Below are 14,957 nucleotides of genomic sequence, written 5' to 3' on the forward strand. Positions count from 1 at the left end.
ATGCATATAGCACAATAATAGATAAATAAAAATTCCAAAGGTGTATAAATCATTGCAAATTTTTATTGAAGTCAGATCATTTTTTGGAAAGATTTTTGTTTCCCAACCAAATGCTTAAGATTATATCGTTGGAGTCTTAGGGACTTGGGTTTATATCATGGATCTGTCACTTATGAGCATTGTAGCCCTGGTAAATTATTTAAGCTCTTTGAGTCTCAATTTTATCATTTGTAAGATGGGAAATTGTGATATTAGTACTACTTACTTTTTGTGCTAAGTGTGTTGCCTAGCACAGTGTCATTAAGTGCCCAATACGGTTAGCCATTTTGTATGCTCTCGGCTAATACCAGTATTTACAAATGCATATTGCTAAATTTATGTACTTAGAAATTTATATTTTTGGAGAACAATCCTTCTAAAATTGCCAATGCTGTTCTAACATTGTGACTATAATTTCTTGAAAGTATTATAAAAAGAGAATAAGTTTACATTTAATTTATTAACGGCAACTATTATAGATTAGTTTTATCTTGTTATCAGTTAAGAACACAAAACACTTTTATATGCTTTGTAGGCCTTGAAGAAATCTTGACACCTGAAGAAAAAACTTCACTTTATGAAGCAATTGGCTATAGTGAAACAGCAGTTGATCCAACCTTGCCAAAATCAGTAAGAGGTTTTCTTGCCTTATTACCTCATTTTAATGATAGTGATACCTGTTTTTAATCCTTTAGGAAGTAAGTGTCACTGACTTTTTCTTTAATCTTTTTCTGGGTCTGTAACTATTGTTTTTTAATTTTCAAGGTAGGGATAAATATTGTCTTGTACTTCGTAGTGTTATGTGGTGATTCTTTAAGATATAAAAGGTTGCTTTTAAAGTATTTTCTGGTTTTTGGAAAGAATAAACTATGTGATAGGATGTAAATAAGAGTGGTTTTCATTGTGTGTGTATCTACTTATTTATTTATTATTATTCCTCTGAATACACTCTAGTTTGAAGCCATGAAGTTCTATGTACACTTGAAAAGTATGTCTATTGTCCTAAGAGAACAACAAAAACCTGAGCTGTTATATATTGTAGTAGAAGAATTTAGCACTTTGATTGTACAAAGACCGGGAGCACAAGCAATTAAGTAAGTATTAATTTATTTTCTTTTATCTATAAGAAAAAAATTTCACTGTGAAGTTTGGAGTTAGATTATAATTTTCAGTTATTTTCTTTTTTTAAAAAATATTTATTTTTTAGAAAGAGAAGGAGAGAGGGAGAGACACATCATTGTGTGGTTGCCTCTAGAGTGCACGCTACTGGGGACCTGGCCCACAACCCAGGCATGTGCCCTGACTGGGAATTGAAATGGTGACCCTTTGGTTAGCAGGCCAGTGCTCAATCCATTGAGCCACACCAGCCAGGGCTACCTTTGTTTTTAAAAATAGCTTTACTGAGCTACAATTCACATACACATTTCATCCATTTAAAGCGTAGAATTCATTTGTTTGTGACACTGTATTGTATACCAAATTATACTGGTATGTTTATCTGGTTGTACAACAATTACCACTAGGCAATTCTACAACATTTTTATACTCTAAAAAAGAAATCCTAATACCCATTAGCAGTCACTCCTTATTCCCTCTTCCCATGTGTCTGGCAACAACTGATTTACTTTTGAGCGCTTATCTGTTTTGGGCATTTAATGTACACAAAATCATACAACATATGGCTCTTTCTATCTGGCTCCTTTCACTTAGCATGATATTTTCAAGGTTCATCCATGGTATAACATGAGTTAGTGCTTCATTCATTTTTATTACCCACTAATATTGTGTTTCATGGTTATGCCACATATTGTTTGTCCATTCATCAGATGATGAATAATGCATTGATTTTACTTATTGACTGTTATGCATAATACTTCTGTGACTATTCATGGACCATATTTTGTGTAGGCAATAAATTTTAAATTATCTTGGGTATATGCCTATACAATGGAATTATTGTCTCATATGGTAATTCTCTTTAACCTTTTGAGGAATTGCCAGACTTTTCCATTTCTACCAGTACTGTATTAGGCTTCTAATTTATCTATATCATTGGCAACACTCATGTGTCCTTTTGAATATAGCCATCCTAATAGATATAAACTGGTACCTCAATGGTTTTGATTTGCATTTCCCTGATTGCTAGTGAAATTAAGCATCTTTTATGTGGTGAGTGGCTATAGTTTTTGGAAAAATGTCTATTAAGTTCTTTTGCCCATCTTTAAATTAGGTTTTCTTTATTATTATTGAGTTGTAAGAGTTCTTTATATTTGTGTAAGCCTTTTATGAGATCAGATATTTTCAATTAATTTCCCCCATTATTTTCTTTTCATTTTTAATGGTATCTGTTGAAGCACAAATGCATTTAATTTTGATGAAGTCCATTTTATTTATTTTATTTTTTAAGTATAATTTATTGATTATGCTATTATGCTAGTTGTCCCACTTTCCCCCCCTTATTCCCCCTGCACCCTGTACCCCCCAACCCTCCAGCATTCCTCCCCTTAGTTCATGTCCATGGATTGTACATATAAGTTCTTTGAATTCTCTGTTTCCTATATCATTTTTGACGTCTCTCTGTCTCTTTTATGCCTACCAATTATGCTTCTTCTTCCCTGTACTTTTCCTCCCTTATTCTCCCCCCCCACTGAAAACCCTCCTTGATGTCCATTTCTCTGATTCTGATCCTGTTCTAGTTGTTTGCTTAGTTTTTGTTTTTGTTGTTTTTCTTTTTTTAGGTTCATTTGTTGATAGTTGTGAGTGTGTTGTCATTTTACTGTTTGTAGTTTTTGATCTTCAATTTCTTGTATAAGTCCCTTTAACATTTCGTATAATAAGGGCTTGGTGATGATGAACTCCATTAACTTTACCTTATCTGGGGAGCACTTTATCTGCCCTCCCATTCTAAATGATAGCTTTGCTGAATAGAGTAACCTAGATTGTAGGTCCTCACTTTTTATGACTTCGGATACTTCTTTCCAGTCCCTTTTTTGTTTGTTTTTTAATATATCGATTATGCTATTACAGTTGTCCCATTTCTCCCCTTCACTCCCCTCCCCCTCCACACCCCCTCCCACACACATTCCCCCCTTTACTTCATGTCCATGTGTCGTAAGTTCTTTAGTTTCTACATTTCCCATACTATTCTTGCCCTCACCCTATTTTCAACCTACATTCTATGCTACTTATTCTCTATACCTTTTCCCCCTCTCTGCTCCTCCCACTCCCCTGTTGCTAACCCTTCATGTGACCTCCACTTCTGTGGTTCTCTTACTGTTCTAGTTGTTTACTTAGTTTCTTTTGGTTTTGCTTTAGGTGTGGTTGTTAATAATTGTGAGTTTGCTGTCCTTTTACTATACATGTTTTTTTTTTAATCTTCTTTTCTTAGATAAGTCTCTTTAACATTTCATAAAATAAGGGCTTGGTGATGATGAACTCCTTTAACTTGACCTTATCTGAGAAGCACTTTATCTGCCCTTTCATTCTAAATGAAAGCTTTTCTGGATAGAGTAATCTGGGATATAGGTCCTTGTCTTTCATGACTTGGAATATTTCTTTCCAGCCCCTAGCCTGCAAGGTCTTTTTTGAGAAATCAGCTGACAGTCTGATGGGAACTCCTTTGTAGGTTACTGTCTCCTTATCTCTTGCTGCTTCTAGGATTCTCTCCTTCATTTTAATCTTGGGTTATATAATTATGATGTGCCTTGGTGTGTTCCTCCTTGGGTCCAACTTCTTGGGGACTCTCTGAGCTTTCTGGACTTCCTGAAAGTCTATTTCCTTCACCAGATTGGGCAAGTTCTCCTTTATTATTTGTTCAAATAACTTTTCCACTTGTTTCTCTTTCTCTTCTCCTTCTGGTACTCCTATAATTCAGATGTTGGAATGTTTAAAGATATCCTGGAGGTTCCTAAGCCTCCTCATTTTTTTTTTTAATTTTTGTTTCTTCATTCTCTTCTGTTTGATTTTTTCTTTCTTCCTTCTGGTCCAGTGCATTGATTTGAGTCCCAGTTTTCTTCCCATCACTGTTTGTTCCTTGTGCAATTCCCTTCATTTCACTTAGTGCAGCCTTCATTTTTTCATCTAATTTGTGACCAAATTCAACCAATTCTATGAGCATCCTGATCACCAGTGCTTTGAACTATGCATCTGATAGGTTGGCTTTCTCTTGGTCACTTAGTTGTATTTGCTTTGGGGCTTTGATGTGTTTTTCCGTTTGGGCCAGTTTTTAAATTTTTTTTTTGTCTTGATGCGCCTGCTACGTAGTGAGGGGTGGAGCCTTAGGTGTTCACCAGGGCTGGGCACCCCAGTCTCTGGGTTGTGACGCTGTATGTGGGAGCGAGGTCCAACAGGGAACAGTGGCACTTGCTCCACTCTGTAGAATTTCAGTCCCTTCTGCCTCTTCTCCCAAGCAAACTGGGACTTTCTAGGGCTAATTCCCATGTCGGTGGGCTTGTGCACATTCTAGGACCCTGTTGGTCTCTCCAACAAACTCTCTTATGAGGCTGGGAGTATCTCTTGGCACTTCAGCCCCCCCTCCCCCCAGGTGTTTTCAATCAGCACCCCAAGGCTCTATTTCCTGGTGCTGGGACCCTGGGTTGTGCAGTCTGTCTCACTCCCCAATTTTGCCTGGTTTATGTGTGAGCGAATGTGGGACCTCCTGGTGTCTGCCAGCTGCTGCCTGTGTGCCCAGGGTCCACCCACTGCAGTCTTGAGTGCCTGGGATGCCTTACTCACTGGGTGCCACTGCTTTTTGTGCTGTGACCCCTCTCCTCCGGGCTGCCCAACTTGCCCTTACTACTGGTCTGGATGGATGTGTCTATTTTAACTCCTTGGTTGTCTGACTTCCATGCAGTTCAATTTTCTGTCAGTTCTGGTTGTTATTTTGTTGTTGTCCTTATTTCAGTTGCTCGAGGAGGCACAGTGTGTCTACTTACGCCTCCATCTTGGCTGGAAGTCTGTTTTTCTTTTATATTCCTAAATACCATATCTGGGCTTTGTTTTTATATGTATTCTCTGTAATTTTTTGATTAAAACTTGGCATTTTGAATTGTATAGTGTAACTCTATAGAAATTAGATTCTTTCTCCTCACTTGAGCTTGTTGCTGTTATTGAGGACTATAGTGAGTAGAATTGTTTCCTCCCAAAAGATATGTCAAGTTTTAACCCCCAGTACCTGTGAATGTTACCTTATTTTGGGATGGTCTGTTTCCAAATATAAAGAGGTTAATATGACTTATGTCCTTATAAGTAGAGGGAAATTTGAACACAGAAACAGAAGAAATAGGGAGACTGAAGAAGGAGATTTAAAGACAGACACAGAAAATGTGTCTGAAATGCCATGAAATGACAGGTAGAGGTTGGCATATTAAGGATTGTCAGCAACCACCAGAATCTTGGAGAAAAGCTTGGAACATGATGTCTTGCAGAGCCTCCAGAAGGAAGCAATTTCTGATCCTTGATTTCAGAATTTTGGACTCCAAACTGTGAGAGAATGCATTCTTGTTTTAAGCTGCCCAGCTTGTGATAATTTGTTATTATAGACCTAGTAAACTAATAACAGTAAATTTCCCAAACTATTTTTGAAATGACTATTTTTTTGTCCTGTGAGGTCACTGATGTCTCTATTCCACTATTTCATTGGTTAGCTGGTGAACTGACAGAGATTTCCTTAAATTCCTGGAGCCACATCAAAGCAAAGAGAAATGCCATCTCTCTTTGCACTTGGTTGTGAGCTGTGGCACTTCTTTAGCACCATGTCAGACTACCTACATCTCTGACTTAGGCTTCACGTCCTAATTGCATGGAGCTCCAAGACTTGTATTACAAACAACAGAAATTTATTTCTCACAGTCCTGAAGACTAGAACCAAGATCAGGGTGCCAGCATTGTTGGGTTCTAATGAGCGTCCTTTTCCAGATTTCAGACCACTAACCTCTTGCTGTGTCTCTACATGGGTGAAGGGGCAGGGATCTCTCTAGTCTCTTTTATAAGACCACCAATCCCAGTCATGAGAAACTTTTCCCTCATGACCTGCCTCCTAAAGGCTCCAACATGATCACATTGGGATTACGATGTCAACAAATGAAAGTGGAGGAACACAAACATTCAGACCATAGTAGCTTGTATTAGTCTCCTGGCTTCAGCACATTAGGCCCAAAGTGTTTTCCATTGTCCCCATAGTCACTGCCGCTGTGAGGACTAGGTTGATAGTCATATAAACAAATATGGCAGAGTGCTTTCTGTCTGAAATTCATCTGTCTTTTCCTTAATTTAGCACTTTCCTGGGTGCTCCAACTTTTTAATTAAATTCCAGACTTGCAAAACAGTTAATTCTGATAGTTTTTACTAGCTTAATAATTCCTCTTTCATTAGAGAGAGTGATTCTTTGAGCACCTAACTTGGGCATTTTAAATGACAGTATTCCATTAACATGTTTTAGGACTCTTATTTTAGAGCAGTTTTAGGCTTACAACAAAATTGGGCAGGAGGCACAGACATTTCCTAGGTAGCTCCTGCCTCATATAAATGCATAGTCTCCCCTCTTTTCAATCTCTCTCACCAGATTGGTACTTTTTCTTTTTTAAACCAAGGATGAACCTTATTCACATGTCACGATCACCTGAAGTCCCTAGTTTACATTGCAGTTCATTCTTGGTATTGTACATTTTATGGGTTTGGATTCTTATGGTATCATACAGAGTATTTTTACTACTCTAAAAATCTTATGTTCTGCCTACTCATTCCCTCAGCACTGACCAATGATCTTTTTAACTGTGCCCGTGATTTTGCCATTCCCAGAATCTTATATAGTTGAAATCATACATTATGTAGCTTTCTCAGATTGGCTTTTTAATTGTGTAACATGCACTTAAGTTTTCTCTATGTATTTTTATGTCTTGATAGTTCATTTTCTTTTAGCATGTACTAACATCCTATTGTCTGGATGTACTAGTTCCATTTACCCACTGAAGGACATCTTAGTTGCTGCCAAGTTTTAGCAATTATAAAGAAAGCTGTTTTTTCAGCATCTATTGATATAATCATGTGGTTTTTATCTTTCATATTGTTTGTGTGAGGTATTAAGTTTATTAATTTGTATATATTGTACTGTTTATGGAAGAGACCTGGTTCTTCTTGCAGACACATGTAAAGAATTACAGATCAGCAAATCTATTAGCGTGCAATCAGTTTATTAGTGATCTGTTCCCATGGAAGAGAATGGGACTAGGTAGAGTTGCAGGTGAAAGGCAGAGTTTCAGTGCAAAGCACGGAGGCAAGGAAGAGCAGCTGAAGACCAGGGTGGCAAGCCCCCAGGTGGCCTGAGGCTGGGTAGCCAGAGGCCCGGTGGCCAGAGAGCTGAGAGCATGCTGAGCCCTCCACCGAGCTCCCCCAAACCCCCGCCCCCCCCAGCCGAGCCCCCAAGAGAGAAAGCAAATCTTTTGTTCTGAGGACTTACATAGTTGGTCGGATAAGAAAAAAAGTTAGATATTGATTGGCGGGTAAAGGTGGTGCCAGCTCTCTTGGGGGGATGTGTCTACCCAAACATAGGTATGTGTGGGGGTCTGTTAGCCTGAATCATTATCTAGACTATTTGTTTATCTTGTGGTAAAACAAATACATGACAGTTAATTAAAATTGGGGCACTTTCCAAAGCTATTTATGGGCTCTTTCTGTAAGCATTTGGGACTCCCTCATAAAACCAGGTGACCAAAGGTAGACAGTTAACCAAAGTTGTTTCGTGGGCTGCTTCTTTGGGCAGTGTGGACCCTCTCCCACATTCCAGGCCCTGGAATGAAAGCACAATTTCAAGGCTTTCTTTCCCAGATAGCGGAAATGTTACACAGAATTTCAAGGACTTCTCTTGTTTCTTTATAACATAGTGTTTTTTTGTGGTGTTGGAACAATACTCTTCCAACAATATTGCCAATACTGGCAATACTGTCAGACCAGGCTTAGGACTACTGAGTTAGTATATGAGACATTTTTCCTCCCTCCTTCCTGCCTCAGTTTACTATTTATTCTACCTAAGAGGTAAAAGGTGTTTCCTGGCAGTCAAGATACTGGACACTGGCCAGTAATGGCTGTGCAGTCTCACAGTTCTTCCTATGCTATCTCCTGCCTCAGTACCATCCTTGCATCCCTGGAATGAATCCCACTTGATCATGTTGTATGATCTTTTTAATATACTGCTGGATCCCGTTTGCCAATATTTTGTTGAGGATTTTAGCATCTATGTTCACCAGCAATGCTAACCTGTAGTTTTCTTTGTTGTGTCTTTATTTGGTTTTTGAATTAAGATAATACTGGCCTCATAAAACGAGTTTGGAAGTTTCCCCCCTACTTGATTTTTTGGAATAGTTAGAGAAGAATCAAGAATATCTCTTCTAAATGTTTGGTAAAATACTCCTGTGAATCCTTCCGGCCCAGGGCTTTTGTGTGCTGGGAGTTTTTTAATTTCTGCTTCAATTTCACTAGCCGATATCAGTCTACCCAGGCTTTCTGCTGCTTCTTTACTCAGTTTTGGAGGATTATATGTTTCTAGAAATTTGTCTGTTTTCCCAGGTTGTCCAATTTTTTGGCATATAGTTGTTCTTAGTAATTTCTTACAATCCTTTGTATTTCTGTGGTATAGGTTGTAATTTCTCTTCTTTCATTTCTGATTTTATTTATTTGGATCATCTCTGTTTTTTTTCTTGATGAGCTTGCTTAAAGACTTGTTGACTTTGTCTTTTCAAGAACGAGCTCTTGGATTTATTGATCCTTTGGATTGTTCTTTTAGTCTCTGTGTCATTTAGTTTTGCTCTGATCTTGAATATTTCCTTCCTTCTACTCACTCTGGGCTTTGTTGTTGTTCCTCTAGTTTTTGTAGATGTAGGGTTAGGTTGTTGATTTGAAAATTTTCTATCTTTTTTTAGGTAGGCCTGTATTGCTATGAACATCCCTCTCAGGACCGCCTTTACTGTGTCCCATAGGTTTTGATAAAGTACAGCACCCATTTATAATAAAAACACTCAGCAAAGTTGGAGTAGAGAGAGCATACCTCAACATAATAACGGCCATATATGAGAAACCTACAGCTAACATCATATTCAATAGGCAAAAACTAAAAGCTTTCCCCCTAAGATCAGGCACAAGAGAAGGGGGTCCACTTTTACTACTTCTATTCAACATAGTGATCAGATAAGAAAAAGAAATAAAAGACATCCACAGTGGAAAGGAGTAAGTAAAGCTGTCACTGTTTGCAGATAAAATGGTAGTGCACATAGAAAACCCCATAGACTCCACCAAAAAACTACTTGACCTAATAAGTGAATTCAGCAAAACGACAGGATACAAAGTCAACATTCAGGAATCGAAGGTAGTTTTGTAAACCAACAATGAAACATCTAAAATATCAGAAACAGAAATTAGGGGAAAAGTCCCACTAGCTATAGCAACAAGAAAAATAAAATGTGTAGGAATAAACCTGACCAAGGAGTTAAAGACCTGTACTCAGAAAACTACACAATACTGAAGAAGGAAATTAAGGAAGACACAAATAAAATGGAAGCATATACTGTGTCCATGGATTGGAAGAATTACATCATTAAAATGTCCATACTACCCAAAGAAATCTATAGATTCAACACAATCCCTATCAAAATACCAATGACATATTTCACAGATATAGAACAAATATTTCAAAAATTGGTATGGAACCATAAATGACCCCAGATAGGCTCAGCAATATTGGGAAAGAAAAACAAAGTAGGAGGGATCTAAATACCTGATATCAGAGTATATTACAAGGCCACTATAATCAAAACAGTCTGACATTGGCGTAAGAGCAGACACATAGACCTGTGGAACAGAATCGAGAGCCCAGAAATAAACCAATGTAATATGATCAGTTAATATTTGACAAAGGGGGCAGGAGCATAAAATGGAATAAAAATAGCCTTTTCAATAAATGGTTTTGGGAGATCTGGACAAGTACATGCAAAAAAATGAATGAAACTAGACCACCAACTTATACCTTTATACCAAAATAAACTCAAGATGGATAAAAGACTTAAATATAAGTCATGATATCATAAAAGTCCTAGAGGAAAACATAGGAAAATTTTAGATATCCCATGCAGCAATATTTTCACCGATATGTTCCCTAGAGCACAAGTGGCAAACATAAGGCCCAAGGGCCGAATCTGACCCTCCACCTTGTTTTATTTGGCCTGGCACCTTGTTTCTACCCAGCAGCAGCACCGAACTCTCGCTTAACTGTTACAGAGTAGTTACATTTATACAGTCCTAAAACTACATTCAGCCCTTTGAAGGCAACTGTGAGGCTGATGTGGCCCTTGGTGAAAATAAGTTTGACACCCCTGCCCAAGAGCAAGGGACATAAAGGATAGAATAAACAAATGGGACTACATCGAGTTAAATAGTTTCTGTATGGCTAAAGCAAACATCAACAAAATGGAAAGAGAAGCAACCATATGGGAAAAAATATTTGCCAGTGATACATCAAAGGTTTGATCTCCAAAATATATAAAGAACTCACATGACTCCACACCAGGAAGACAAATTACCCAATTAAAAAATGGGCAAAGGACTGAATAGACACTTCTCCAAGGAGGACATACAAAGTGCTCATAAACACATGAAAAAATGCTCAGCATCTCTAACCATCAGAGAGGTGCAAATTAAAACCACAGTGAGATAACACTTCACACTGGTTAGAATGGCCATCATAAATAAATCAACAAATAAGAAATGCTGGCAAGGTTGTGGAGAAAAGGGAACCCAATTATGCTTGCTGGCAGGAATGCAGACTGATTCAGCCACTGTGGAAAACAGTATGGAATTTCCTCAGAAAACTAAAAATGGAACTGCCTTGCAATCCAGCGATCTCATTGCTGGGATTTCATCCTACAAATCCTGAAACACCAATCGAAAAGAACCTATGCACCCCTATTTTCATAGCAGCACTATTTATAATAGCTAAGTGCTGGATACAGTCTAAGGTGCCTATCAGTAAATGAGTGGATCGAAAAACTGTGATACATTTACACAATGGAATACTATGCAGCAGAAAGGAAGAAGGAGCTCCTACCCTTCGAGTCAGCATGGATGGAACTGGAGAACATTCTGCTAAGTGAAATAATCCAGGCTGTGAAAGACAAATGCCATATGATCTCACCTATAAGTGGAACCTAATCAACAAAGTAAACAAATGAGCAAAATAGAACCAGAGACTTGGAAATAAAGAACAAACTGACAGTGACCAGAGTTGAGGGGGGAGGGGGATAACAGGGAACGAAGGGGAAGGGGCAAGCAAAGGAACATGAACAGAGGACTCATGAGCATGGACAGTGGGAGGGGATTGATAGTGGGAGTGAGGGGGTAGGGGAGAGCAATGGGGAAAAGGTGTGACAACTGTAACTACAACAATAAAAAAAGTTGCTGTAAACATCCATGTGCAGGTTTTTGTATAGATAAGTTTTCAGCCTCTTTGGGTAAACACTAAGGAGCATGATTACTTGATTGTATGGTATGACTATAGTTTTGTAAGAAACTGCTAAACTCTCTTCCAAAGTAACTGTACTATTTTGCATACTACCAGCAATGTACTAAGAGTTTCTGTTGTTTCATATCCTTGCTATTATTTGGTGTTGGTCAGTATTCCAGATTTTGGTCATTCTAATAGATGTGCAATGGTATCTTATTGTTTAATTTGTATTTCCCAGATAATGTATGATCTATAGCATCTTTTTCTTTCTCTCAGTCATTTTGGCTCTGATAATACCCCATCAGGGTAGGAACTAGTTTCTCTAAAGGCCAGTCCTTGTTAAGAAGAAGAGTCCCCTGGCATATTTTTAAATGATTTGTCTCCTTCCCCTTGCTTGAAAGTTGAGGGAATTTTTCTGCAATATTTACTGTGGGAACCTGGTCAGATTTCTGGAGATATCTCAAAATATTGTGGAGGCTTTGTTATGACTGGGTCTACCTGGAGTTTTAACACCCTTGAGTTCTCCACACTGAGTCTCCAGCAAGTCATCAACTACAGTTCAGGTTTTCAGCCTCAGTACTGGTATCCATAGTAGTTTCCTGTCCTGAGGCTCTCCTCTGGTAAGCTGGGCCTCCCTGTATTCACCTGTCTCTCTAATCTTGGGGACAGCAATTTGGTGCATGTCCTACTGCTGTACTTTTTTACATATCCAAGAAGAGCTGTTCATTTTTCAGTTCAGCTTTTTACTTGTTAGTACAGAATGGTGACTTCGAAGTTCCTTTCATGGGGAACCAGAGACCCCCAACCCTTCATGGCTTTTTTATGTAGAAATGAACATGTGAATAGGGTTCTGAGTGAATTAATCTTTTTCAAGTCAGATCTAATAGTTGTATATTTTGTTTAGTGTGAGCAGACTGGAATAGCAGGAAATTCAAAGTGAAGTTTTTTTATTATTTTCAACTTGAAAAATACTTTATAGTTATATCAATTGCTGATATGTATCTTATCTTTTCCATGCAGATTTGAAACAAAAATAGATTCCTTTCACATTACTGGCTTACCAGACAATTTAGTAAAACCCCGCCTTCTGTCTTCATTGGATAGTGCTACATCACTTTTCCGGATTACATTCGAGACAAATCCATTAGATGAAACTGTTGCTCAAAGGTGTATTATAGAAGCTGAACCTTTAGAAGTGATATATGATGCAGTAAGCATTTTTTAAATTTCTAAGTTTTCATACATTTCAGTTTGGTTTGATTTTTGTGTCTAATTTTAATAATGCTTATTTTACCAGAGAACAGTGAATAGTATAGTGGAATTCTTCAGACCTCCAGAACAGGTCAATCTAGCACAGCTCACTTCAGCAACTTTGACAAAACTTGAAGAATTTCGTGATAAGACAGCAACAGGTAAAAATGCCAGTATTAATTTTGGTGAATTAAATACGGAATTGTATTGTATACTAACCATTCAGGCATTTAAAGCTGATTTTAGTAATGTCTTCTTTTTTTACTTTAGTATTGTTATTACTTTTATTATTATTGTTTAGTTACAGTTGTCCCACCTTTTTCCCCATTGCTGTCCCCTGCCCCACCCTTCCCCAATCAATCTCCAACCTATTGTCTGTGCCCATGAGTAATGTCTTCTTTAAATTTCTATCTAGACTAGATACAATTTAATTGAAAATAATTTTGTACATAATCATTTCTTACGTTCAGGTCAAACCTATTAACCACCTTCAAGTTAATTACAAAATTTTGTTAGGATTTTTGAAATTCTGTTTATTACAGAAACTGGCCTTTGAATTCTTTTATAAAATCATAGGGATTCTTGAAATGGTCTGTTTTAGTTTAATTCCTACCCTTTTACCATTTAGCTCTTTTGTGACCTTACTTACCTAACCTCTGAACAAAATGTTCTTTTAACTGCACGTGCTTTTGACTGAATATGAGGTTATACCCATTAAATAAACTACATCACTTAAATTTTTCAATCTAGCTATTCATAATTTTACATATTAGGTTATTACTGTCATTTTTAGTTTCTCACAATTCATGTCGAAACATGTTAGTTCTTGTGTGGGTTTTGTTGTTGTTGTCCTTTGTGAACTAAGGTACCTTTCTGTTTGAATATCAGATGCCCTAAACCTTAAAAATTAACATTGTTTATTGATTCAAAATGATTCAGTGGCTGTTTACAGAATTTCATCTTTGAGGAGTAGTTCCCATCTCATGGGGTCATTATAATTTGATAATTGATAATGATTTTAGATTTAAAAGCCAATGATGGATTTGGGACTATAAAATAGATTAATTTGGTATACAAATCACATAACAGTAAATGGATTAAATTTATTAGAATAAAACACCTTAATTGAATGGAATACCTGAGGAATAGAGAATACTGGTTTGTTGCCTCTTCTGGTTTACATATGCTTTTATTGAAGATGATGGAATAATTAAGGCTTCTTGTCTTATTGATATCACAAGGATCAAGATTCGTTGTTCAGTAAGGTATATGTAGCTGTATTAGGTTCATGATTTGGAAAGAATTATATAGTTTCTAATATAGCAGTTATGAATAAATGTTTCATAAAACTTAAGTTTTTTAGATATATTGTCTCTCAAGTTTTATGCAAATTGATTTTTTTGGGTTAAGAACATTTATTTGAGGAATCATTCTAATTTTGTACTGTTATATTTAATCAGGAGTGTACACATGGATAACAAACATTTTTACTTTATATTGAAAATATTTTGCTCTAGGTCATTTTAAAATGAATTCTAATTTCACATTCATACATTTAATAATTCTCTTGAGTAATTTGTGAAAAATATTGTGATGATTTGTATTTTCTGCAGGTCTGCTATATATTATTGAAACACAGAAAGTTCTTGATCTCAGAATTAATTTGAAAGCTTCATATGTTATTATCCCACAAGGTGGAATTTTTAGCCCAACGTCAAATCTGCTTCTTTTGGATCTTGGTCATTTAAAGGTATATGCTAATACTATTTATTTTGAAATATGGAATGTAGGGTATTTCTTTGTTTAAAATGTATTTTGTATTTTAGACTGTTTGATTTGGCATATTGCTTTTTAGAATTATGGTACATGGTAGGATTTGAGAAAGTTTGGTGAATGAAGTGAGGTTTCATTTAATTAAGTAGTTTTCCTACATTTCTAAAAGCAAAATGAGCAATTGAACTCTGCAAGTCAGGGGTGAACCTAGGAATTACTTTTATGTGTAGAATTTGAGAGTAATGCTTAAAGAGTTTATCTCTTTTCAGTCGAAGTTTATTAGTAGATTAATTATAATATATAGATCGTTGGGAGTTCTGGGGGTAATCAAATATATCTCTGTCCTTCTGAAATTTTTGTGTATATAACTTTAGATACTGATATTTTAATATTTCTGTTAAATAAT

The 14,957-nt window shown here is 36.8% G+C and overlaps 1 protein-coding gene across 1 annotated transcript in view; it reads left to right on the forward strand.

Moving 5' to 3' along the window:
• Positions 1-14,957, forward strand: part of VPS13A (vacuolar protein sorting 13 homolog A) — a 217,331-nt gene that overhangs the window by 47,924 nt on the left and 154,450 nt on the right. Inside the window, exons 16-20 of the mRNA XM_036021769.1 lie at positions 575-669; positions 994-1,133; positions 12,548-12,737; positions 12,825-12,939; positions 14,392-14,528. Coding sequence (XP_035877662.1) covers positions 575-669; positions 994-1,133; positions 12,548-12,737; positions 12,825-12,939; positions 14,392-14,528 — 677 coding nt within the window. The remainder of the gene's footprint in view (positions 1-574; positions 670-993; positions 1,134-12,547; positions 12,738-12,824; positions 12,940-14,391; positions 14,529-14,957) is intronic.

Source organism: Phyllostomus discolor, chromosome 3, assembly GCF_004126475.2.
Source record: "Phyllostomus discolor isolate MPI-MPIP mPhyDis1 chromosome 3, mPhyDis1.pri.v3, whole genome shotgun sequence".
Taxonomy (NCBI): Eukaryota; Metazoa; Chordata; class Mammalia; order Chiroptera; family Phyllostomidae; genus Phyllostomus; species Phyllostomus discolor.